General features: G+C 53.7%; 1 protein-coding gene across 1 annotated transcript in view; it reads right to left on the reverse strand.

Moving 5' to 3' along the window:
- The window catches only part of Gpc1 (glypican 1), a 30,269-nt gene that overhangs the window by 5,958 nt on the left and 1,202 nt on the right, over positions 1-23,109 (reverse strand). The window contains exon 2 of the mRNA XM_052192103.1: positions 768-926. Coding sequence (XP_052048063.1) covers positions 768-926 — 159 coding nt within the window. The remainder of the gene's footprint in view (positions 1-767; positions 927-23,109) is intronic.

Raw genomic sequence — 23,109 nt, forward strand, 5'->3', positions numbered from 1 at the left:
TGTCAGCTGCAGATGGTAGGGGCACTCCTGATCTGCTGGGATTTCTAAACCCTCCAAGCGGCCCAGCTGCGGTTAGCCTGCCTGTATACGCCTTCCCTCTTCAGCTTCGGAGTTCTGATTTTCCCAGCTCCACCCCACTGCATGGACTACATACATCTTTGCCTGGGTCCTGGATCCTTTCTGGAGCCAGCAAACCTCTCTGCTTATGAAGGGGACTTTCTAGGGGACGCTTATGACCTCCCCCACCCCCAGGACCCCATACAGTCCCTGTGAAATATCCCATCACTGCTTGGGCTGCTGTTCTCTGCCCATGTTCAGTGGGGCTGTGTGAGGGGTTCATACATAAATGATGTAAATAGTAGCTATCCTGGCCTTCTGAAGCCCACAGGAGTCTTTCTGCCCCTTGCCAAGATGTAGTCACTTCGGGCAGGCGGGGCAGGCCCTGCACTCTTCCAGCCTTCATTCTGAGCTTCCTAACTAGGGCATGCTAGCTGAGATAGTGGGCCTACCACAGGGACCCCAGATGATGCAGGTGATGCAGGCCAGCCCTCTGTAGGTCTGGAGGGGAACTCAGCTTGGGACACAGAAGCACCCCAAGCTCAGCCGTTCCCCTCTGAGGGGCAGGCCCATTCTCCCTAGGGCCCTGACAATAACTTGGGTTCATTGTTCTATTCTAGCCTGATAGGAAGAGGGAAACTGTCCTCTGGCATTAGCCACCCTAACTCCAGCCTCTGGGTCCTCCTCTGCACTCACAAGGCCCCACTCACCGTCGATGCCATGCAGCTGGGTGGCCAGTGTTGCCTGCAGGGCACGACTGCTGTCACGGAGTGCGGTCTCCAGCTCCATCCGGCTGTGGTTGGCCAGGTTCTCCTCCATCTCACTGGTACAGCAAGTGTAACCCTGGGGGCAGATCCGCAGGTGCTCACCTGTGGGATGGCAAAGGGTGGTGTGAGGGGGGGGGGGAAAGTGGCCCAGGATGCGCTGCCCAAGACGGGGCTCAGCTCAGGTAGGAGCCCTTCGCGAAGGCAGAGATGGGGGTGGGGCGAGTCACATTGTAGGGCAAGGCTTGGCTACAGTGCCTCTGACTTCCCAGACCCCTGAAAAGATTCAGGGATGGGGTACCACAGGCGTTCGTGAGTTATCAGAGGGCTGAGCCTCAGAACAGGATACTGTGTGACATAGTCCAGCATCTCAGGAATGCAAGGAGAGTCCTAGCAGGGCTCCCTGAGAGTCAGCTCCAACATTCCACAGAGAGGGAGAGACTGCCTGGCTCAGGTTGGGAACCTGGCAGAGGTTTTCAAGCCTGGCAGGTGCCTCTGCTCAGGGGAGGAGAAAGAAATCCAGCCTCGTCTTGGTCCAGCCCCATCTCCGAGGCCACTGAGCTCTGCACCTGACTGACAACACAGTGGAGTACCCTGTAAATGTTCTGCAGGGCCTGTGGTGACAGCATTCTGCAGGGGCCCTGGGTACCATTCTGAGGTGAAGAAAAGCTTGCTTTGTGCAGGCACTGGGTCCCAAATAGAGGCCACTCAATCCTGGCCTAAGGCTCCCACCAGCTGGACACATTCCCGGTCCCCACAGTGTTTTGGCTGAAACTCCCTCCCCCGCCATCTACCTTGGACTGGAGAGCCAACTGGTCAGCCCTTGGTGGTACCACTCAAGACAATACCGACTGCCACTTGCTGACAGAGGGGCGCTTCGGGCCTACAATCAGCCTCAAAGTGTCCACCGTGGAGCCCTTACAGCACACGCTAGGGTGCTTCATATCCGGGAGAGTCTCCTGTCATCACAAGAAAACCTCAACAGGAGAAGAAACCTTCTGCTAAGGCTACAGCGACACCATTTACAGGGATTCTGAGGCTTGGAGATTGGCTTCCGTCCTAGGTGGGGGCTGAGTTACTCAAGCCTGGGTCTGGGCCTAGTGTGTTCCACTCCCTTCTCACAGGGTCACACCACTGTCTCCGAGTCTCTCCAGGGACTGGGTGGGTCAGACAGAGAGGCAGGGGTAGGGGCCCAGCCTTAGGTGGAAGGTCTGGGAAGAGGGACAGGTCGGTCAGCAGGGATTCTAGAAGCTTCCCTCATGCGGGCATGCTGATGTTGAGGCTATGGGAAAGCCAGTGAGAAGCAGATTTTCCAGGCGCCAGGGCTGGCACCCGGGTACCGAAGACTGTCTTGCCTTATCCCTGCTGACGGGCTGATGGAAAGGCAGGAGGAGATGGGAAAGAGGGAGGTGGGAAGGACTCAATCATGTGATAGTGCAGGCTGCCATGGGGTGGAGGACTCTGAGCCAGAGGGAGTGGACAGCATGTCAGGAAGTGTGGGGGCAGGAATCTGCGACCTCGGATAAGACCATTATGTGTTCAGGGGCCTAGGCCTGGTTTCTATGAATCCTCACGCGCCTGAAGCCAACTGGGAGTGGGGATCCCTGACTAAGAGATTCTGAGGTTGATTTCACCCGTAAGAGCTTGTCACATGATCACATCCTTGTCTTTAGCACTTAGTAAGCACAAGCATTTACGTGTGCTGGACGGTGTGTGTGTGTGTGTGTGTGTGTGCATATGTTGCAGAGTGGAACTGTGTGTGTGGCCTCTGCGACTTTGACCTGACATGGAAGGTATATATCCCCAGATGCCAAGGCTCCTGAAGATGGGAACCTTGGGGGATGTGTCAGAAGCCACCCCTCTACCCCCAGGTAGTACAGACTTCAGGCCTGCTCTCCCAGGTCTCAGGTTGAGGGCTTGGCCGAGCCCTCCTCCTGATTACTGAGTAATGGGAGCTGTGCTTCATCCCAGAACCCTGTGGGTACTTTAGTACCACCTGGTCTGGGGGTCCCCAAAGGCCCACAGAACAGGGCAGTGGCTGACAGCTGGTAGAAGAACGAAAGGAATTGTATTCTGATTCAAGGGTGCTTGGGGGAGTCAAGAGAAAAGGGAGTCAGGGATGGGAGGGGCACACCGAGCGCCCCTCCTACCACTCCCCTTCCTGGTACCCTCCGCTCTCACCACTCTGCTTCCTCCTGCCCAGGGCACCTGCCTTTCACAGGGGCTGCAGGTCCTGGGAACCAACCTGTTATCAAACACCCAACCTCAAGAAAGGGCTGGGGTGGGGCCCAGACAGCTGGGAGCTGCAAGTCTGGGCCCCGCCCCCTGCTCTGCGTACATTCAATTCCCTTCCTTCTAGAGTAGGGAGGGCGGGGCAGCAGGTTATCCTTCAGCAAGCAGGCTGCCTGCCCAACAAGATGCAGAGCCCAGCAGGCCTTTCCATTTGCCCTGCTCCAGGCCATGGCCTGCTGGACTGAGGTGATACAGACCACATCTCTCTCTGAGTGGTGGGGTTTAAGGAGTCATTTCTGTTAGAGGAGGCATCATGGGAGGCACTGTAGAGGAGGACCCATCCGGACTCCAGCAGTGAGTGGGGAAGAAGCTCTGGGGACTGAGGTTGCAGGTGTCAGTATGGGGACATCCTGGGCTCAGCCTGGAGGGGGTGGGGGACACACTCGGGGTAAAGACATGTGCGCAGGCCAAAGGTTTTAGGTGGAAAAATTGAGGACCAGGCTGCCCAACAGAGCGCTGGCAAGAGAGAGGTGGGCACAGCCTTGCTGGCCCCACCCACGGTTCCCACTCCTCTGATATATCCTTCTCCATCTTGGTGGTCCCAGTTGCCACCCTCACCACATAGGCAGAAGAATGAAGCTGAAACAGGAAGAAGTTAAATAAGGACACACACTCGGAAACAGAACCTTGCCCCCACTCCATGGCGGGTTCTGGATAAACGGGACCCATGAGACTCCTGGCCAGCTACTGTGAGTACACCCCATCCAATGGCCTCCCCTGCAGCCCCCTGGCTCTGCCTGGCCACCTCACCCAGCCAGCCCGGCGACCTGCGCTGTTCCAGTTGCCCCAGCACCGCCCCCGTCCCTCCCTCCCTCCTCAGACAAACACGGGAGTGAAGACACGGAGCCAGAGCCTGGGCACCGGCCTGGGGGCCCCGGGCAGGCTGGGCCAGGCTGCCCAGAAGCCGATGCATGGAAGAGCTGCTGGCCTAGGGTCAAAGATGGGAGGCTTCTTCGCTACCTGCTGAGCCCCAGCCCAGCCGAGACTGAGACCGCAGGTGCTCACCCTCGGAACAGCAACGCAGGCTCTGCAAAGCTCTCTACACTCCAGGAAGGCACTGGAGTACATCCCAATCATAGGAACTGTCTCTCCGTTCAGTCCCCGGGGAAACATAATTGTCTACCCTAAAGGGATAGACCAGCAGCTTCTTCCTACCCAGCCCTGAAGGAGGGTGGGTGGGAGCGGAGTGGCAGTATTGTTTCCCACTGACCCCGCCCATCTCTATCAGAGTTGGTTTCATTTTTTCCCAGATCTTTCCCTCCTTGGTTTTTGGGGCACTGCCTTTCCCTGGCACTCGCTCTCAGGTTTTATTTGGGGGAAGGGGGTTGTCTGTTTGGGGCAGGTTCCCCCACCTTAGTCCCCTTTCTAAGCCTTGCTCCCCAACCCCAAAGCCTCCCAAATTCCAAGGCCCCTGCTTCTTGTGACACCCAGTACGGCACCCCATTGCAGCCAACCCATGGGCAGCAACGGCTCATTTACCTCCTCCCAAATCTGGCTGCCTGCATGCCCCCCACCCCCCAATTCTCCAGAGCAGACAGCAGCCTGTGGCTTCCTACCTTTCAGGGTCACACCCTCCTGCCACCTGCTGACAGCTGCAGCAGCTCCTGCTCCTCCCTCACAGAGGCAGCGTCCCTCTGGGTCATCATCATCCAATCACCCCAGGGCTTCAGCTGAGTGAGTCCAGCATCTTGATGCTATCCACAGACATTTCTGAGCTGACCTCCCCTGACACCTCAGGGACCCCAATGCCTTGAGACCCTCCACCCTTCTGAAGATAATGCAGAGTCATTCTACTACCCCCCCCCCCCCAACCCATTCTTCCAGAAGCTTCCTGAGCTCACAGCGGGGATGCAGAATGGAAAGCCAGCTTCCCTCACTGCCCCTAAAACACTCCAGCCGGCATGGCATGGCTTGGGGAGTGTAGGAAGATGGAGGCTAGCTCTCAGCACCCGTTAGGGGAGAGGCACAGGCTACCCTCTCCCCTACCCAGCTGCTGGCTCCTAGAGCAGGTCTTTCTGTTGACTGGTGGGGCAGACGTAAACCAACCCTCTGTGCTCCTGGGTTTTCCAGCCCCAGAGGTGGAGGGTCTCCAGCACATGGGAGCCTGGAGCAAATGGCCTAACTTTCACTGCCCAGGCTCCACGGGGGGGGGGGGGGGGCGTTCACTACTGCTTGCTCCTGTTCCCCAAGAAACCTGTCTAGTCCCCGAGGGTCACACCTGAAGGAGGACATTTCAACTCCACCTCTGGAATTGGAAAAGCATCAAGCACAATCCCCGCCCCCCTCCCCAATACTTTCCACCCTCCTGGATGCCTTCATGATCCTCAAGCCCCTGCCTCCAGTTCACCCAAATTACAACATCACCAAGAAGAACCTCCATCACGATCGCGACCCCTAACTGCGGGGGCATCAGCTGCTGGCACTTCTATGGCCTCGGTGGGAGGGGTCATCTCCGGGCAGGCAAGGGCTCCTGCCAGCTGCCTCTCCAGCATCAGGCTTGGCGAACAAAGCCTGGGCGACACCTGCAGCTCCCACCGCTGCCTCCTCCGCAACAGGGACGGTTCTGTGCAGCTGGAGCCGGTAGGATAAACCGGAGCTGCAGATGCGGACGCCTGCTCTGGCGCCGCAGTGAGGAGGGGGCGCTGGTGCAGTGGGCGCGGCTGGCGCGGAGAGCTGCGGCAGGCAGAGAGAGGGGGGCGCTTGGAGAGGGGGGCTGCGGCAAGCAGGAGATGGAGGGAGGGGAGAGAGGGAGATGTGATTGGCGGGGAAGGGGCTTGCCGCAGTGGGCGCGGCCGAAAAGGAGGGAGAAAAGCATGGCTGAGGCTGTGGAGGGGGCAAAAGGGGGGATGGGTTCAGTGAAGAGGGCCTTGCTGCAGGGAGGGGGCTGCGGCAGGCTGTGGGGGTGCAGAGGAGGGGATGCGGTTAGGGAGGGGTATCTAGGATGGTGCAGGACAACTTCAGAGAGATAGGGATGGGATGGAAATGGGAGCTGAGAGATATGAATGGACATTAGTGCTGGTGACCAAGATGAGACAGAGATGGCTGTGGTGGGGTACAGCTGCGAGAGAAGGGAGCTTAAGACTAGAGGTGAAAGCATGGAGGCGGGGGATGCAGACAGGAATGGTGATAGAGATGGCGCCTCGCAGACTTAGCCTGGTACAAGCTTAGCGGGCACCCTCCTGGCCTTAGCACTCCCTTCCCCATGGCCACTCCAATGGTGTCCCTAGCTGTGGATGCTCTCCGGATAGCAAGCGCGATTCCAGCGCCAGCGAAGTGGCCTGGCAAAGGCAGAGCAGCAGAACTCAGCAGGGAAGAGGCCAAGATGAGGCTAGGGGGCGCCGGCGGCGTGGCGGACTCCGCAGCCCGGGGCAGCAGGGCAGTGGCAGTCTCACTGCAGTACACAGCAGAAGGCGGTTCCCTGAGACGCACCTCCTTCCGCAGCCTTTACTGGCGCCCGCGTCAGCCCCGCCCCCCGTCTCCCTGGAAACAGTAGGCGGCTGCAGACCCCCATCCCCCACCCCCTTGGGCCCCATGGTGCTGTCCCGCGTTTCTGAGGACTTGTGGATCAGGCCTCTGCCTCTTCTGCCAGCTCCAGCCCAGAGGTGGGGGTGGATGCAGCAGATGCTGGTTCAATGGGCCTCAGCAGAGCACATACTCATCAGGAACTGGAGCTAGCCAGAGAGGACTATGAATGGTTAGACTTTTCTCCTGGAGAGACTGCTAACCGCATTGAGGTGGGTCCCTCTCTGGAAGAGCAGCAGATCTCCACTGCTGGGCACTCAAAGATCACCAGTCTCCCAGTCCTTCCTATTACTCCCTGCCCTGAGGACCAGTCCTCACAAGCCTCTGCCTCCAGTTCCCTGATAATGCTTCTCTTAGCTACAGCAGCCAAGCTAGCTGCTACCCAGGCTTCTCAACATCTGTTCTCCTGGCCCTCCTGGGACAAGGTCAGCTCCCCAACTCTGCTGATCACCATCCCCTTCCCAGCCTTCGATTCCAGATGACGACAGCCACCTGTTCACATCTCCTCCTTGAAATGGATAGGTTCCCTCAGCCTTCCCTGTCAGTCACACCACTGGGGACACAGGAATCTCCCGGGCAAGTGTACTGGCTGGTTTTATGTGTCAACTTGACACAGGTTGGAGTTATCACAGAGAAAGGAGCTTCAGTTGGAGAAGTGCCTCCATGAGATCCAGCTGTGGGGCATTTTCTCAATTAGTGATCAAAGGGTGAGGGCCCCTTGTGGGTGGTTCCACCTTTGGGCTGGTGCTCTTGGGTTCTATAAGAGAGCAAGCTGAGCAAGCCAGGGGAAGCAGGCCAGTAAGAAACATCCCTCCATGGCCTCTGCATCAGCTCCTGCTTCCTGACCTGCTTGAGTTCCAGTCCTGACTTCCTTTAGTGATGAACTGCAACGTGGAAGTGTAAGCTCAATAAACCCTTTCCTCCCCAACTTGCTTCTTGGTCATGATGTTTGTGCAGGAATAGAAACCCTGACTAAGACAAACTGGTACCAGCGTAGTGGGGTATTCCTGTGACAACCTGACCATGTTTTGGTGAGGACTGTGGAAGGACTTTGGAACTTTGGGCTAGATGATCCATTCGATATTAAGAGTTCAGTGGAAAGTTCTGTAGGAACTTGGAAGACAGTGCTAAGAACAGTGCAGAAGATGAAGGCCTGGCTTGTGAAATTTCAGAGGGAAGATTAAAGACTCTTACAGTGGCCATGTTTTGATTGTGAAGATTCTGTGGTTTTGGTTAGCTGGGGCTGAGGAATCAGCTGTGATTAACAAGACACCAGAACCACTAAAGCAACCCTTTATGTTACTGGGACTATTGATGCTGATTAGCTGGAGCTAAAAAATTAACGGTGATTAAGAAGAGACCAGCATCACTGAGGTGAAATCTTGTGGGCAGTGTTTTCTGAGAGCATAGAGAGTGTGTTCCAGTGATAGCCACAGTTGTATTTTGTGTGTGGCTGGATTTGGTACTGTGTAAGAGTCACCTAGATGGTACTGGTTTTGAAGGCATGAAGCACAGCTGTGGCTCTTGGCACAGTGAGAGGCCACAGAAGGCCATTGGTGAAGGTGCAGCCTCAGTTGCAATCGATGGCCCAGGGCTTGAAGGGGTCATGCATAGGAGCAGAGGCTTGTCACCATGAAGAGAGTCTATGAGAGGCTATTGGTGAAGCCTAATTACAGTGGAAGATAGCAGTGATTTGGAGATGCCAGTACCATGCAATGACCACCAAGAACAGCAGCAGCAGTGGAGTACAGGCAGCTGGAGCCTAGAAGACAAGCTGTGTGCTACAAAGGGCAGAACTGGAGAAGTGACCCAAGCCCTTGGAGGAGCCCGGAAGATCGTGAGTTGGATCCCAGACTTTGAGTCATTGGAGTTTGAGTTTTGCTTTTGGTTGTGACTGTGCCCTGATATGTTTCTCTCTTGAAGGAAGAAAGTATTTTAGCAGAGCCCACAGTTAAGAGACTGAATTTTTAAAACACTTTGAATTTTAAAGATATTGGATATTTTAAAGTGACTGAACTTTTCATATGTAAAGCCTGTGGGACTTTTAAAGTAATTTAGATCTTGGGGATGAATAAGAAAGTAAGGGTTGAGGCTTAATAGTGATGTGTTTGTGTCAAGTTGACAAGGGGTCAATTGTACTGGTTGGTTTTATGTGTCAACTTGACACAGGTTGGAGTTATCACAGAGAAAGGAGCTTCAGTTGGGGAAGTGCCTCCATGAGATCCAGCTGTGGGGCATTTTCTCAATTAGTGATTAAGGGGGCAGGGCCCCTTGTGGGTGGTACCATCTCTGGGCTGTATTCTTGGGTTCTATAAAAGAGCAGGCTGAGCAAGCCAGGGGAAGCAAGCCAGTAAGGAACATCCCTCCATGGCCTCTGCATCAGCTCCTGCTTCCTGACCTGCTTGAGTTCCAGTCCTGACTTCCTTTGGTGATGAACTGCAACGTCGAAGTGTAAGCTGAATAAACCCTTTCCTCCTCAACTTGCTTCTTGGTCCTGATGTTTGTGCAGGATTAGAAACCCTGACTAAGACAGGAAGCATCTGTCCAACCAAGGGGCCTTGGGTGCAGAAGACTCCCGAATGGATGCCCTCTAAACTGCCCAGTCCCTGCTCAGCCACCTCACCGGTGGATGCCAGGTAGGAGGTGCCTCAGCATGGTGAAAGGTCCCGCTGGGGTTAAAGGCCTTGCCCCAGTGTCCATGGTTCCTTAGTACACATGGGATAAAGGGACACAGTGTAGGCCCCAGCTCAGCTCTGTAAATACCAAACTGGTAGAGATAAAGATATCCAACGAGGATGGAGCCCTTGGCAAAAGCACCAGGCCACTGGCTGCCTGGCCAGCTGTTCCCACTGTCCTGGCAGCCATCCTCCTGGGCATATCCCCCACCTCCCTGCAAAGCTGGCTAATCTCCCCTTCCCCAGGAAGATCCACTTCCTTTCTTTCAGCTCCACCCAGCAGCCATGCTAGCTCTCATATTAAAGTACGTATAAAATATAATAGGCAGGGGCACCTTAGCCCAGTGTGGACATTTCCAGAACAAGGCTGATGCTATAACCAACTCAGACCTTCTTCCTCCACGTAGGTTCAAGAGGCAGATCAGCCATCAACTTGTGCTGTAAGGAAAACCTGGGAGAGGCGTTCCCATCCACAGGGCTCTTCTTACACAACATGGTCAGAGCCACACGAACAAGGGTTCACTTCATGACCTTGGTGACATACAGACAGTCAAATCGACATGCCCAAGGTCACTGGCTGGGAATGGCCACGTGAGCAGTGCTGGCCTCCCTAGATTCCCATCCCAGGGGAATTCCTGGGTGGAAGACAAAGACTGCAGCAGGAGCCAACGTGCTCTGCGAGAGGCAGTAGTCTGGACAGCTTCCCTAGGCTGAGCTGTCCTGACAGCACCTCTGTTTGCCCAGCAAGGGCATGCATGTGGCTTCTAGCTGTGGTCCCAGCCTGCCCTGCAAGCAGTTAGAGGAGGATAGCAGGAAACTCAGATGCCAGTTATATTTGATTTTTTTTACATGTATTTATTTGTGTGTGTGTGTGTGTGTGTGTTAAATAGAGCCAAAAGGTACAAATGCATGTTCAAATGAATAAACTATAAAACAGAATATTGTTCTGCTTCAAAAAGGGAACTCTGACATGCTGTAAGATGGCTATCATGCTCAATGAAAGAAGCCAAGTCAATGACTGTCAGAACCGAAAGAGGCAGAGAGTGAATGTGCACGTCATAAACTGAGAGGAATGGAGTGTGTGTGTGGTGTGTTTGTATTAGTTTTTGACTTTCAAGTTGACATAATCTAAAATCATCTTGGATGAGAGCCCTAGTGAGGATTTATCTAGATCATGTTCTTCTGTGGGAAAGTCTGTGGGATCCACTGTAGGCGACACCATCCCCTAGGCTCAACCCTGATCTGTGGCAGAGTGAAGAAAGCTAGTTGACAGCAAACAAGCCACCAGCATAGTGCATGTGCCTCTCTCTGCTCTTTACTATGGATGTGATATGTCCAGACGTCTCAAGTTCCTGCTTCTGATTTTCCTGTAATGATGAATTGTATCCTGGAAATGTAAGTCAAATAAACCTGATCCTTCCCTAAGTTGCTTTATAAGTCAGGGTACTTTTACAACAGCAACAAAATAAAACTAGGACAGGGATCAGTGTTTAATGGGGACAGAGGTTCAGTTGGTGACAACACACCATGCTGAGAAGTGAGTCGCTGTCTACCCACCGGGTTGGCCTGCCTTTTCATGGCTGTGCCTTGCAGTTCTTTGTGGGGGTGTACTGGCTAGTTTTACATCAACTAGACACAAGCTAGAGTCATCAGAGAGGAGGGAACCTCAATTGAGAAAATGACTCCATAAGAGCCAGCTGTAAAGCATTTTCTTAATTAGAGATGGACGGGGGGAGGACACACTGTGGATGGGGCCTTCCCTGGGCTGCTGCTCCTGGATCCTATAAGAAAGCAGGCTGAGCAAGCCATGAGGGAACAAACTGGCTAACAGCACCCCATGGTGTCTACACCAGTTACTGTCCTGTTTGAGTTCCTATCCTGACTTCTTTCAATGACGAATAGTGATACAGAAGTGTAAGCAGAATAAACCCTTTCCTCCCCAACTTGCTTTTTGGCCATGGTGTTTCATTGAAGCAATAGAAACCTTAAGATATGGGATGTGATCTAACTGAAGTCACTGTCACTGGTGGGCATGCACCCACAAGCACACAATTCAGTGGGGATGATCGAGGTTCCCAGCAGTGACATGCTCGCCACGTCAGACTCTGGGCCAGTGCTGAGCTCCATCCCCTGGCCCAGGGAAAGGAGAAGTGAAAGATGGGGACACCACAGGTCTCAGGAAAGGTAGGAGGGGGCAGGAGAGTGTTTTCTCTCTTCTTGCCCGGCCTGGCCAGGTAGCAGCTAAGCAGTAAGGCTGCTGATGTGTGAGAGTCGTCTGGAGATCTCATGCAGCCCAACAGCCAACCTGGGACACAGATGACCCCTCACCCATAAAGCCAGGGCTCAATGGACCTTGCTGGAGTCAGATGTTGCCATTGCACTGGTCAGCAAAGTCCCTGTCTGGTCCTGACCAAGCTTTCTGAAAATAAGATCTCAGGCTGCTAGGCAAGGGCCTGCAAGGGCCTGCTGGGAGGCCATCCATCCTGTTACTGGCTGATGCTCACACAGTTATCTTCAGAGGTATCTTGGCCCCACCTTGTCTACACTCAAACTCAGGCTCTTGCCAGTGATTATTGGCAGGCAGAAGGACATTAGGATCCAGTGAGTGTGTGCATGGGCTCAGAGCAGCCATCTTGGATCTCTAAAAGTAGACCATTGAAGCAAGGAACCATGCTCCCCTAAGGGAGCATCAGGTCTGTGTCAAGGCCTGGGATCCAGTATCGAGACAGCCTTACTGCTTAGCTGCTACCTGCCCAGGCCAGGCAGGAAGCTGGTTCTGTGGCACTCTCCTGTCCCCTCCTGCCTTTCCTGAGACCTTTGGTGTACCCATCCCTCACTTCCCCTTGGCTTCCCGCTCCCACTTTTCAACAGTGGCCTGAGAGTGATTGTGGGCCTGCTGTCCACACAGCCCTGTCTCTACTGCTGATGTATCCTAAGGACACTGTTCTTGCAATTCATGACTTTCCACGGCAGGACCAGTGAGCAGTAGCTGAGTAGCTGACATGACTTCAGGAAGGAGCACGGTGGGACACTGGCTGAGGCCTCCCTGCCCTGTGGCGCCTCAGCCTCCCTGGATGCTGCCTGGAGAAGACAGCACTGTGGAGGAACCGGCCTCCCTGTTGCCCAGGAGCTCCTCTGAAGAGACATAGACCACATATAGAAGCATAGCAGCCAGCCTCACAGCCCAGTGAGGGCAGAGGCGGCTCTTGAACTGGGTGGATTAGCTAAGTCCAACAGACCAGGCTTGGATTCTGTGAGGACGTTTCTCAGTGCTAGGTTCACTGCTAGCTAATGGCACTGAGCAGGTCACTCTCCTGAGGTGGTTCTCAGCCAATGGTATGACTTTCTAAAACAGCCCTGCCCAGCATTCCTTCTGAGTCCAGTATCACTGTGTCACTGCACACAGCACAAGGTCTCCCATCCACATGTCTTCCAGTCTCCACTCTGCATGGCACGGATGTCACCACCCTGACCCCAGACTGCCCACTCTGCCAGACAGAAGCTGCGGAGGCCTGGGAACAGAACTTGGCCTCATCCTGACACCCAGAATGGACTGTGTCTTCCTGGGCAGCTCAGGGATCTCTACTCCAAGGAGGAGATACAGGCTAAGGCACCCAACACTGGATTCACTGGATTCACAGCTGTCTTCCAGCCCTGCCCTACTCTGGAGACAGGCAACTACATTTGCAGCCATTGGTATAACTATCATCACTGTGTTGGTTAATATATTAATTTGACAAGGTTTAGAATCATCTAGAAGATAGACTTCTGGACAGGCCCGTGAGGAAGTTTCTAGATTTTGTTGAAGTGGGAAGACCCATTTGACATGTGTAGTAGTATCTCTTGGGGTTCAGTCTCAGACTAAATCAAAAGAAATAAGGGGGCTGGAGATGTTGTTCGGTGGTAGAACACTCACCTAGCATACACGGGCCGTGGGTTTGATCCTGTCCTGGATAGTATTATGCCAATCTGACACATAAGTCATTTGGGGAAAAGGGAACCTCAGTTGAGAAAATGCTTCCGTAACAATGGCCTATAGTCAAGGCCTATAGTGCATCTTTAAACTTAGCGATTGATGTGGGAGGGTCTAATCCATTGTGGGTGGTGTCGCCCCGGAACTATCAGAAAGTCTTGAAGAGCAAGCCCTAAGGAGCACTCCTTTATGGCTTCTGCATCAGCTCCTGCCTCCAAGTTCCTGCCCTGTTTGAGTTCCTGTCCTGATTTCTTTGCAAGCCTATGACCTGAGGGTTGTAAGCCAAAACAAACTCCTTCCCAAGTTGTTTCACAGTGTTTCTTCTGAGCAATAATCTAAGACAGACCCTCAGCACTGCAAGAAAACAAACCCAGGGGAAAGCAAGCAGAACACTAGCTTTACTAGCTCTTGGCTGTGGATACAATGTAACCAGCTGCTTCAAGCTCCTCCTACTGCGTCTTCCTAATCCTCACTGACCTCCCTCTTTAACTGTAAATATATTTACAAAATAATTTCCTTTAATTGCCTTGTCAGTTTCTTGCAGCAGCAACAAAGTAGCTATTATGCCCTATCCTTCTTAGCCTATCTAGGCCTAACCCAGTACCTAGACCCTTCTCTGGCTCCAGGGCCTGGGTTTTTCATCAGCTGCAGGCTTTTGCCAAGAGGTTCAGCCACATTGTAACAGTTTTTGATCCTTATCTCTACCTCCTGCCCTGCTGAAGGCCTGCTTGTCTACCTTCTGGGTCCTTTTACTTGACTTCTTGCTGGCTCTTTCAATAGCAGGCTAGGCGGTGCTACTCTGATGTTCTTGGCTTTGGCTAGAAATCCTGGTGAGTTTTGTAGGAAACAGAAGCTGGTTCCTGAGGTTGACAAAAAGCTCTAAGGGCCCAGTCCAAGGCAAGAGTCCCACAAGATAAATAACACAGAAGGCGGGGGACCATCATACTGTGACCAGGCGGGTGACTAGAGCTTCTTAGGCCACCTTGGTAATATGTCAAGAGAAAGCCAGGGCTGCACGGCGGGACAGTCCTGTGCAGCCTAGGGTTGGGTCACTTTGGCAGGTGCACTGCTCCAAGGTCCTTGTTTTTCAGCATGTTCTTTTCCTCGTGGTACTGGGGAGAAAACCCAGGGCCTTGCATGTGCTAATAAGCCAAAGCTTCACCACTGAGCCACACCTTCCTGTACTTATTACAGTTCTATGTATGTGTATCCAAGAATGTGCATGTGTGGGTGCCGTGCTCCTGTGGAGGTCAGAGGGTAACTCTGCCATCAGTTCTCTCCTTCTGCTTTTACCCGGGTTCTGGGGGATCAAACAGGGTTTGAGGCTTGTGGAGCAAGCTTTTTTATCTGTTGCACTGTCACAGTGGTTTCCCCGAACCCCTACAACCCTGCACTTTCAAATGATCTGAGCAACCTTTAGTTTTGAGTCAAGCAAGGCCATGCTCAGAGGGGACCGGGCGCCTGCCTGCCTGCCTGCCCGCCCGCCTGCCTGCCTGCCTGCCTTCAGCTACACGGCCTGGAAAGCACTCTGTCTGCTGCCAGGTATCAGCACCAAGAACAGCACCCAGCACACAGTAGGTGCTCTTGCAGCATCCCTGGGGCTTTTAGAGGGCCCTGAGACCCTACCATATGCCATCACTGTTAAGACTGGTGATCACACTCATTTCTTAGCTCAGCCCTCGGCGTGGCAGGCTCTCGTAGCCACAGACCCGGCCCTGCTCTGCTAGGCTTGCTACACAGCTGGTCTTGGGCTCCATTCTGAGCCCCAGTGCCATCTGGTGGAGGCTGGCAATTCTTCAGCACTGCGTTTAGTTTGGAAGCATGAAACGGGAGAGAGGGCTACGGAGGCCACTTGGGCCTTCTCTTTGACCAGAGGAGCTAGCCTCTCTCTCCCACAAAAGGCAACGAGCGTTTGTCAGACTATTGCAGAACACAGTCATGTGTCCTTCTCCACGAGCACACCATGTTGTGAGACCTGGTGGATGGTTTACTGTTCACTGGAGTTTCAAACTTATGGTAAGTGTGCCACATTCCAAGCTATCTGCTACAAAAGTAAAGGAACATGAAAAATATTGGTGCTTTCTACACTGGTCAAGCCCCAGGTCCTATTGTTCCCAGCCTGGCTGGGAGCCAGACACCTTACCCACCTTCCCGAACTCCGAGTTCCACTTGTGTTCCTGTAAGGACCCTTGGCTTGCACTACCGCTTTAATGCCTATCTGTAAGCCTTCTGAATCCAACTCACCTCCTCTCCCCACCCAAGGTCCCCCTGACTTCGGTGAGCCTACAGCTCCCACTTAAGTGCTTCTCCTGGTGCTGCTGGTGTTTGTGAAAGGTCCTAAGAACTCCCTGGGAAGAAGGCTAGACACAGCACCCATTAATTACTAGTGGAACAGGGATTCTGGTTAGGACTATCACATCACTCATATAGAGGGTGTGCCCCGGGGTATCTGACCTATGGCCACCAGCCCAGAGCTCTATGTGAACACATGCTGGATAAGATGTGCCAACCGGGAGGCTGGAGAGATGGCTCAGTGGTTAAGAGCACTGATTGTTCTTCTGAAGGTCCTGAGTTCAAATCCCAGCAACCACATGGTGGCTCACAACCATCTCAGAATGTGATCTGATGCCCTCTTCTGGGGTATCTGAAGACAGCTAAGACAGCTACAGTGTACTTACATATAATAAATAAATCTTCAAAAAAAAAAAAAAAAGATATGCCAACTGGGAGTCCTAGGACATCAGGATGTACAGAGATTTCTGGGTACTGTTAGAACCAGAGTGTGGGAAGGGCAGAAGTTAGAAATGGTGAATTACTAGGGATTTTGGTAACTTACTAAGAATTACAATGAATTAGTAAGAGCCTCCTCCTTGTAGATAGATAACTGTGGTCCAGTGTGTCCCAAGCGCCATGACAACTGTGATGTGTAAACGCCTGAGCCAACCCCAGCAGCAGGTGGCATCAGCCTTCTCCCCAGAGACTGAGAGATGGTCACAGGTGGGTGGGATGAATTCCCTGTGGCCCCCAGAGCCTCTGGTGGGCACCTGTGGCCACGATGCTTGAGGACACACTGAGACGTCACCACAGGTCACCTTGGGATTGGATTCTGAGGACCACAGGTAGCCGCAGACAATGGAGATTCCCCAGACACAACAGGAGGGATGGCGGCCCACAGATCACAGTCTGGGATGCGCTCAGCTGCTATCTTTAGTGGTTGGGATTACTTCTGAAGGTGTTTCTGAGGCTACAGTAAACCAGAATGGCTTATGGGGAGGTGGGACACTGTTCAAGGCCTTGGCAACACCCTCCCGTCCCACATCTGGTAGTACTGTTACTCAAACACACCATCCTCACTAGAGGCCAGCAGGTTTAGGACCACTGCAGCCTGGGGACTACTGGGTTCAGGAGGGTCTGGAAGCCCCGACTCAATTTCTCACTGATCTTAAACATGTTGAATCAGGAACTAAAGGAAAAAGGCCTTCCAGCCTGGTCAGCTTAGCTTGGCTCAGGCAGCTGTGACAATGAAGGGCCAGCTCTGACCTTAAGAGATCTATCTAGCTGGGTGTGGCCAGCTAAGGATGGGCTGAGCTTACACCTCTGTCCCCTCAGCCAGCTAGCCAAGATGATGTGTCCTCATATGGCCCTTTAGGACATGCTCTCCTAGTCAGACCCTTCCAGTGCTGGCCTCTGACGCCTTAGTCCTCTGCCCCCTCTTGCATCCGAGGGAGGCTGTGGCTTGAGAACTAGATCTCTGCCCTATGGTCTCACCCTTGCAGCTTGGACGCTATTTCATCATCTATGAGACAGGCTTACTTAAAGGTCTCCTATGTTTAAATAAGGCACTGTGAGTACCCAGGTTACTACCATCAGCTGGGACCCATACAGGCACTTGCCAACTTTGGGCCGGGACACCGTCTTACGCCGAATATAAATAGGAACTAGTTAGGGTAGCAGACCTCTAGAGAGGCTCTACCCTCACTTAATCTCAGGGACTCAGTTTCCCATGTACCTGCCAAGCAGTGCTCTGTCTACCAGCAGCTCGGAAGCATTTATCTCCTAGGCATACTGCAGGGCTTCCTTTCCCAGTCACCCAGACACAGGTCCTAGCGTTGGCCTGGGGCCAACTGAGCTCGCCTCATCCACCTGTGGTGTCCACACAGACACACACACACAACATGCTGGCCTTCTGGCATGGGCCTCCAGGTTCAGTCCACAGAGGGCTTGCTCTTTTTGTTTTCTTCTCTGTCCTGGCTCTGGCTTCCCAGGGTTGGGGGGAGATTGGGCCGGTGGCCAGGGAGCAAGATTGATGGAGCCCCCAGGGGCTGCCCTGTCACCTGGCCAAGTCCTCTGAATCTAGGGAGCATTTTGTAGAAGTGAGCAGCAGCCTGTTTGGCTGGCCCTTGCCCCGGGGGAGAGCCCTGCTTGGCACACTCTGGGGCCTTCCACCAAACACAGCCTTGTCCCCGCCCCTTGCTCTCCGCTTTCCTTGAAAATTCTGCCCTAGGGTTGAGCTTCCCATCTGGCTTGACAACTCTTCTGTCCACAGGTGGTCTGTCTGAGGTACACTGGTGTCACTTGACTGCCAGCCAGGGGTCTTCAGACGAAGATCCTGGCTCTGTGACACGCCACAGAGATGTGTCACTGCTTAGCAGTTGCAGCTCCGGCCACTGAGGGAGCACTGTCAGACCCAGTTCATATACAAGAAAACCCTGGTCTGCCACCTGACATGGAAGGTTCTGAGGAAGGCAGGGGTCAGCCTCGCGGAGAAGCTGAGAGGGTTTCAGGTAGGCAAGGTGGGGAGAGGTGTGACTCAGAATGAAACAGAGAGCTCAGGATTTCTGCACCAGAGAGAACATGGCAAACCAGCGCTGAGAACGAGGTGTAGGCATCACTGGGTCCTTTCTTGCTGAGCCCCAAACCCATACTTGTGAGTATGACTCCCCCAACCAAACTCAAGAGTGTGATTTTGTTTGAATGTGAGGTCTCTGCAGACATTAACTATTAAGAGCATATGAGTGGCTCTTAATCCAAGACAACTGGTGTCTTTTTTTTTTTTTTTTTTTTTGGATTGTGTTTTTTCAAGACAGGGTTTCTCTGTGTAGCCCTGGCTGTCCTGGAACTCACTCTGTAGACCAGGCTGGCCTTGAACTCAGAAATCCGCCTGCCTCTGCCTCCCAAGTGCTGGGATTAAAGGTGTGCACCACCACCGCTCGGCTGACAACTGGTATGTTTATAAGGAGTTTGGAGACAGAGACAGGGAGAAGCTATGCAAAGATGAAGGCGAGGGTTTACAAACCAGGGACACCTGCAAATGTCAAGGATGCATCTTCTCCCACGGCTGCAGAAAGGGAAGGCCTGCCTGGAGCCTGGTCTCAGGCTCCCAGTACCCCAACCATGAAGCAATGTCTGTACTTCCATCTTTCAGTTTGCTTTGGTACTGTGGTTCTGGAAATGAAAACACTGTGATTTCCAGGGCAGGGCCATTGCTTGTCACACAGGAAGAACCTGGGAGTGTTCACCACACAAAAGGACCCTGAGACCCTCTCAGGTGAGATTCGGAGCAGGAGTGTGTATGCCTGTCAGGGAATATCGGGGACAACAGTGGCGGAGGTGGTTGGTCCCGGGTGAGCGCAGGAGGGACTGGCCTAGGGGTGAGGAGTTATATGCCAGGACAATGAGAAGGCAGTGGGAGGTAACGCTGAAGGCATAAGCAGAGGAGGAGCTGAGGGTAGCTGGCTCCTGAGGTAGGCATCAAGGATTCTTGTCACACAATGGGGTGGCAGTGTGTTCCCCTCACACTCAAGAGCTTCCCTGGCACGGGGTGCTGAGAGACAACAACTAAGACATATAGGTAGCCCTGGTTGCCCTGGGCTCTCACTCAGAACAACGGCCTCCTTATGGCATGGGGGTGGTGGTGGAGCTGAGTCCAAGGGAGAGAGGACCATATCAACCCAGGGGACCATGCCTCCATACAGGCAGAATTCAAGCGATACAGGTGCCTACCCAGGCCTGCTCTCAATCACCACCCGCGGCTGCCAGCAGGGCGTCTGCAACCTGCCTGGGTTCCAGGCGGGAGGCAATGGCTTGAAGCCACTAAAGGACATGGGCAGCATCCAACACCTCATGACTGTGCCCATAGTCAGGGTAGGTCAGGGCTGGACAGTGGCTCAAACTTCAGGGAGGGGCTCTGCCTATGTTCTGACATAGCGAAGACCCTGAAATCCCTCCCCACCCAGCCTGAAGAGGACAGTATTGTTTAGGGAAGAGTCCACCTTTCCATGCCCATCTCTTACTCTATAGGCGACAGCTGTACAGGACCAAGGTATAAATGAAGGTGTGTTCGCACACTGACTGAACCTACCCGGCTCTAAAGTGCATCCCTGCTGCTTGGCATACACGACAGTAAAGCCCCAGTACGTTGGGGATAGGGTGGAGGGTAGGCTTGCACTAGAGGCTTGCACTAATAGTCTAAGGTCACTATCACTGGCAGAGCCCCTACCATACTCCTTGGCTAGCCCTGTGTACAGGACATCTGCCTGTCTACTATTCTTTTGGGACTTGGCCCCATCAAGATCAGCTTGCGTCTCCCAGTTATTGACAATCTGAGGGTCTGTCCTCAGCCCACAGGAAGCAGTCAGGATACCTCTGGGCACACTCTGGCTCACCCGTGTTACCTGTCTCTTGAGCTGGGGAAGAGTCATTCTAGTCTGTGTATTGTCATTTAAAAGAGTTTCTGGACCCTAAGAAGGAGCCAAAGCAGAGAAACAGAGAACAGAGAGGAGTTGTGAGGCCCCCAAGGCCTGCACTGCAAAATCCTACTTCAGGCCTCCAAGCTGAGACAGCGTGACACTTCCAGAACACAGAGTCTCAAAAAGGGGGCCTGCTCTGGCTTCACTGAGGAAGAGCTGCCAGCAGAGGCTTTGGGATTAGTCAGACAATGCCCTAAGAATGATCTGTGGCCTCTCTGGCCTTGATGTCCTTTTCTATCCCGTGGTTCACACGGTCCCTTCTCATGAGGCACTCTTGGGGGTAGTCGTGAAAATGCCTCTTTGGACCCAGTTCACCGGGAACACTCTCGGCTGATGGGCACTATCACCCGTGCAGCATGTGCTGACTCTGCAGAAAGCCTCTGGAGCCCGAGAGGAAGTTTCCATGGAGAAGCAGGCTGGCCTGTCCAGCACAAGAGCTGCAGTGCTACAGCAAGGACCCAGGCCGTTGCATCACGCAGACGGCCGTGCTGGAACACGGCTCCCTTGGGCACACAGAAGCCCGGCCGTTGTGTTGAGGATGATGAAAGTCAAGTTCCGAGCAGCACGCTAGGGCATGAGGACCACCTCAGGCTTCAGGCTGGGCCGCACAGGGGTGTCTCTTCCTGGGAAGAATGGGCAGAACGTGGCACACAGATACCAGATACTTTTGGTCCAGGGTGGCAAATGTGCCAGTGACTTCTGAGAGCCACAGATTCTCAGTTGGCTTCTGCAGAAAGTCAGATAACTCCTAAGAGGTGGGAAGGGCATGCAGGCCCGAGGACCTCAGATTCCAAGCTAGTATACAAAAGGCCAAAGCTCACATTAGAGAATTAGAGTCCTGCTGGGAGCGGAGTGAATCGTCTACGTGGGGTTTCAGTATGAGGTGCCCACCCTAGCTGGCAGGCAGGGACACTGTGTCTTTGGGGCATAGATGCATGACAGTTCTAAGTTTTTCTGATTCCCCAGTCCCAGCTCTGCCCAGGCTGGAGACCCTAAGGAGGACTGTGTGCACTCTGTCAAGGCCTCTACCTTCTACCTCCATGCTGTGATACAGCTGCCAAGAAACACGTGTCCATCTGCAGTTGTTTACTGAGAACCTACTTGGGGCCAGTGGCCTGGAGAGGCTTTGTCTTGACATCAGAGACCAGGGAGGGGCAGTCTCTGACCCTAGCGTCCTAAGGGAATACCCCAGTACAGAACTAAACCACCTGGGGTACACTTAGTAGCATTCGTGGCCCAGAACAGTCCTGCCAGCCGAGAGAGACTTGCTTGACCATGGCTGTGATTCAGCAGTGAGCTCCTAGCAACCTCACCCAGTCCTTGCTCCTGGGCAGGGCCCTGGTGTAGAAGGAGAACAGCACGATAGTGGCTGCCTTCCCTGGCTGGTTTTCCTCTATGGAATGGGAGAGCTGTCACCACTGCTGCCTGGGAAGGCCTAGCAGTGTCTTAAGTGAGGAGCCAGCCTCTCGCATACAGTACTGTTTGACAAAAGGGGAAGTCTCCTGCTATTTCTGGTCCCTAAGACACAGGGGCATCTATTTGCCCATGGGCCACTCATCTTCTCTCCCCATCACCCAGTGACTCCAGTAGAACCTCATCAGGCACCTATCTCCTGGGGTATTCTTGTATTTCTTATACGTAAGAGCCCTTTGGAACTCCAGACTGGAGACTGCAGGAAAGGGAATCACATAGGAGCTGAGCTCCAGGGAGTACTGTGCCACTAGGGGCCACCAGAGGGCGCCTGGTCCTCAGAGTCCAGGTCTGGTGGCACAGAACCCGACAGGACCCTGAGCTTGGCTGCCCTTTTGGGCTAATGCTATCTTAGGAGGTCACCCTGGTTCTCAGTCCATATGCTAATACTCTCTTCAGTGCCCCGGGACTTGAAGGCATTCTCCCACTCTGAGGTCCGTGAGGTGCAGCACATGGGGTTCCAGAAAAGTGTGGTACCAGTTCTGAGGGGCACCAATAGGGAAAACATAGGCCCTGGTCTTGCATGTCAATAAATAGGGTGTCCCTGAACAAACATCGGGCCCCAACCAGTATGACTGCTGTGATTCTGCAGGGCGCCCCCACACCCCAGGTCGGCCAGCCTCACAGACATCAAAGCGTTTAGTTTGTCTTGAGTTCCTAATCCCCCACATTCCCCGACCGCAGGGCAGAAAGAACCAGGCTCTCGGAAGAACCACACCTTTGCTTCTTCATTTTGCCCTCTCCATGCCCTTGTCACTGCGTACATTGCCAGTCCCTGCCTACGCGGGCACAGTAGCTGTGGGTGGGTATAAGCTTAAGAAGGTCTCCGAGCGGCATTAAGATGGGTAGGCATAGCCATGCCAGGGGAAGATGTAGGCTGGAAGGCCTCAGGCTGGTGTGTGGGGGAGCTGGAGTCTGGCAGGGATAAGAGATACGCAACGATGTCAGGGTATACGATCCGGTTTCTGTATGTCTGGAGGTGAGCATAAAGCGAGCAGAGCGCCAACCTAACTATGCCTGCCCCCCTTCTGCTGCCAGGCACCGGGTGGACAGTGCCCAGAGAACCAGGAGGCGGCTTTGGCAATGGCAGGGCTGTCTGTAGAGAGAGGAATAGAAAGGCCTGTACTGGGGGCATTTGAGGGGGGATAGTCAAGAGACTCAGGCCAAGCAAGGTGTCTCTCCCCAGGCACAGGGGCCCCACAGCCTGGCTACCTACCACCATTCCCGAACAAGTTGCAGACACAGGCTACCCCTCTGGGCAATACTCTTACTTTTACTTTCCTCATTCACAGTGTCTCCGGCACCAGTTGAGTTTGGCCTCTAGGCTACAAGCCCCCTCCGTTTCAAAAGAACCCCAAAGCAGGAATTCCTTGCTCGCCAAGGTCCTGGTGTTGCACTAATCCAGGAAAAGCTCCCCACACGTTTAAAAGCAAAAAAGCCTGGGGCTTGGGAGGTCCTTCGGACATTGCATAGACGCTCCAAGCTCATAAAGATTCGGTTCCCAGAGCTCCGGAGGCAGCAGGGAAGGGAAGGGAGGGGAAGGGCTGCTCTCAGCAGCTGCAGGGCCGAGGCCGCCGCCAGGAGGGCCGCTCTTCTTACAAAGAGAT

Source organism: Apodemus sylvaticus, chromosome 9 (genome assembly GCF_947179515.1).
Source record: "Apodemus sylvaticus chromosome 9, mApoSyl1.1, whole genome shotgun sequence".
Taxonomy (NCBI): Eukaryota; Metazoa; Chordata; class Mammalia; order Rodentia; family Muridae; genus Apodemus; species Apodemus sylvaticus.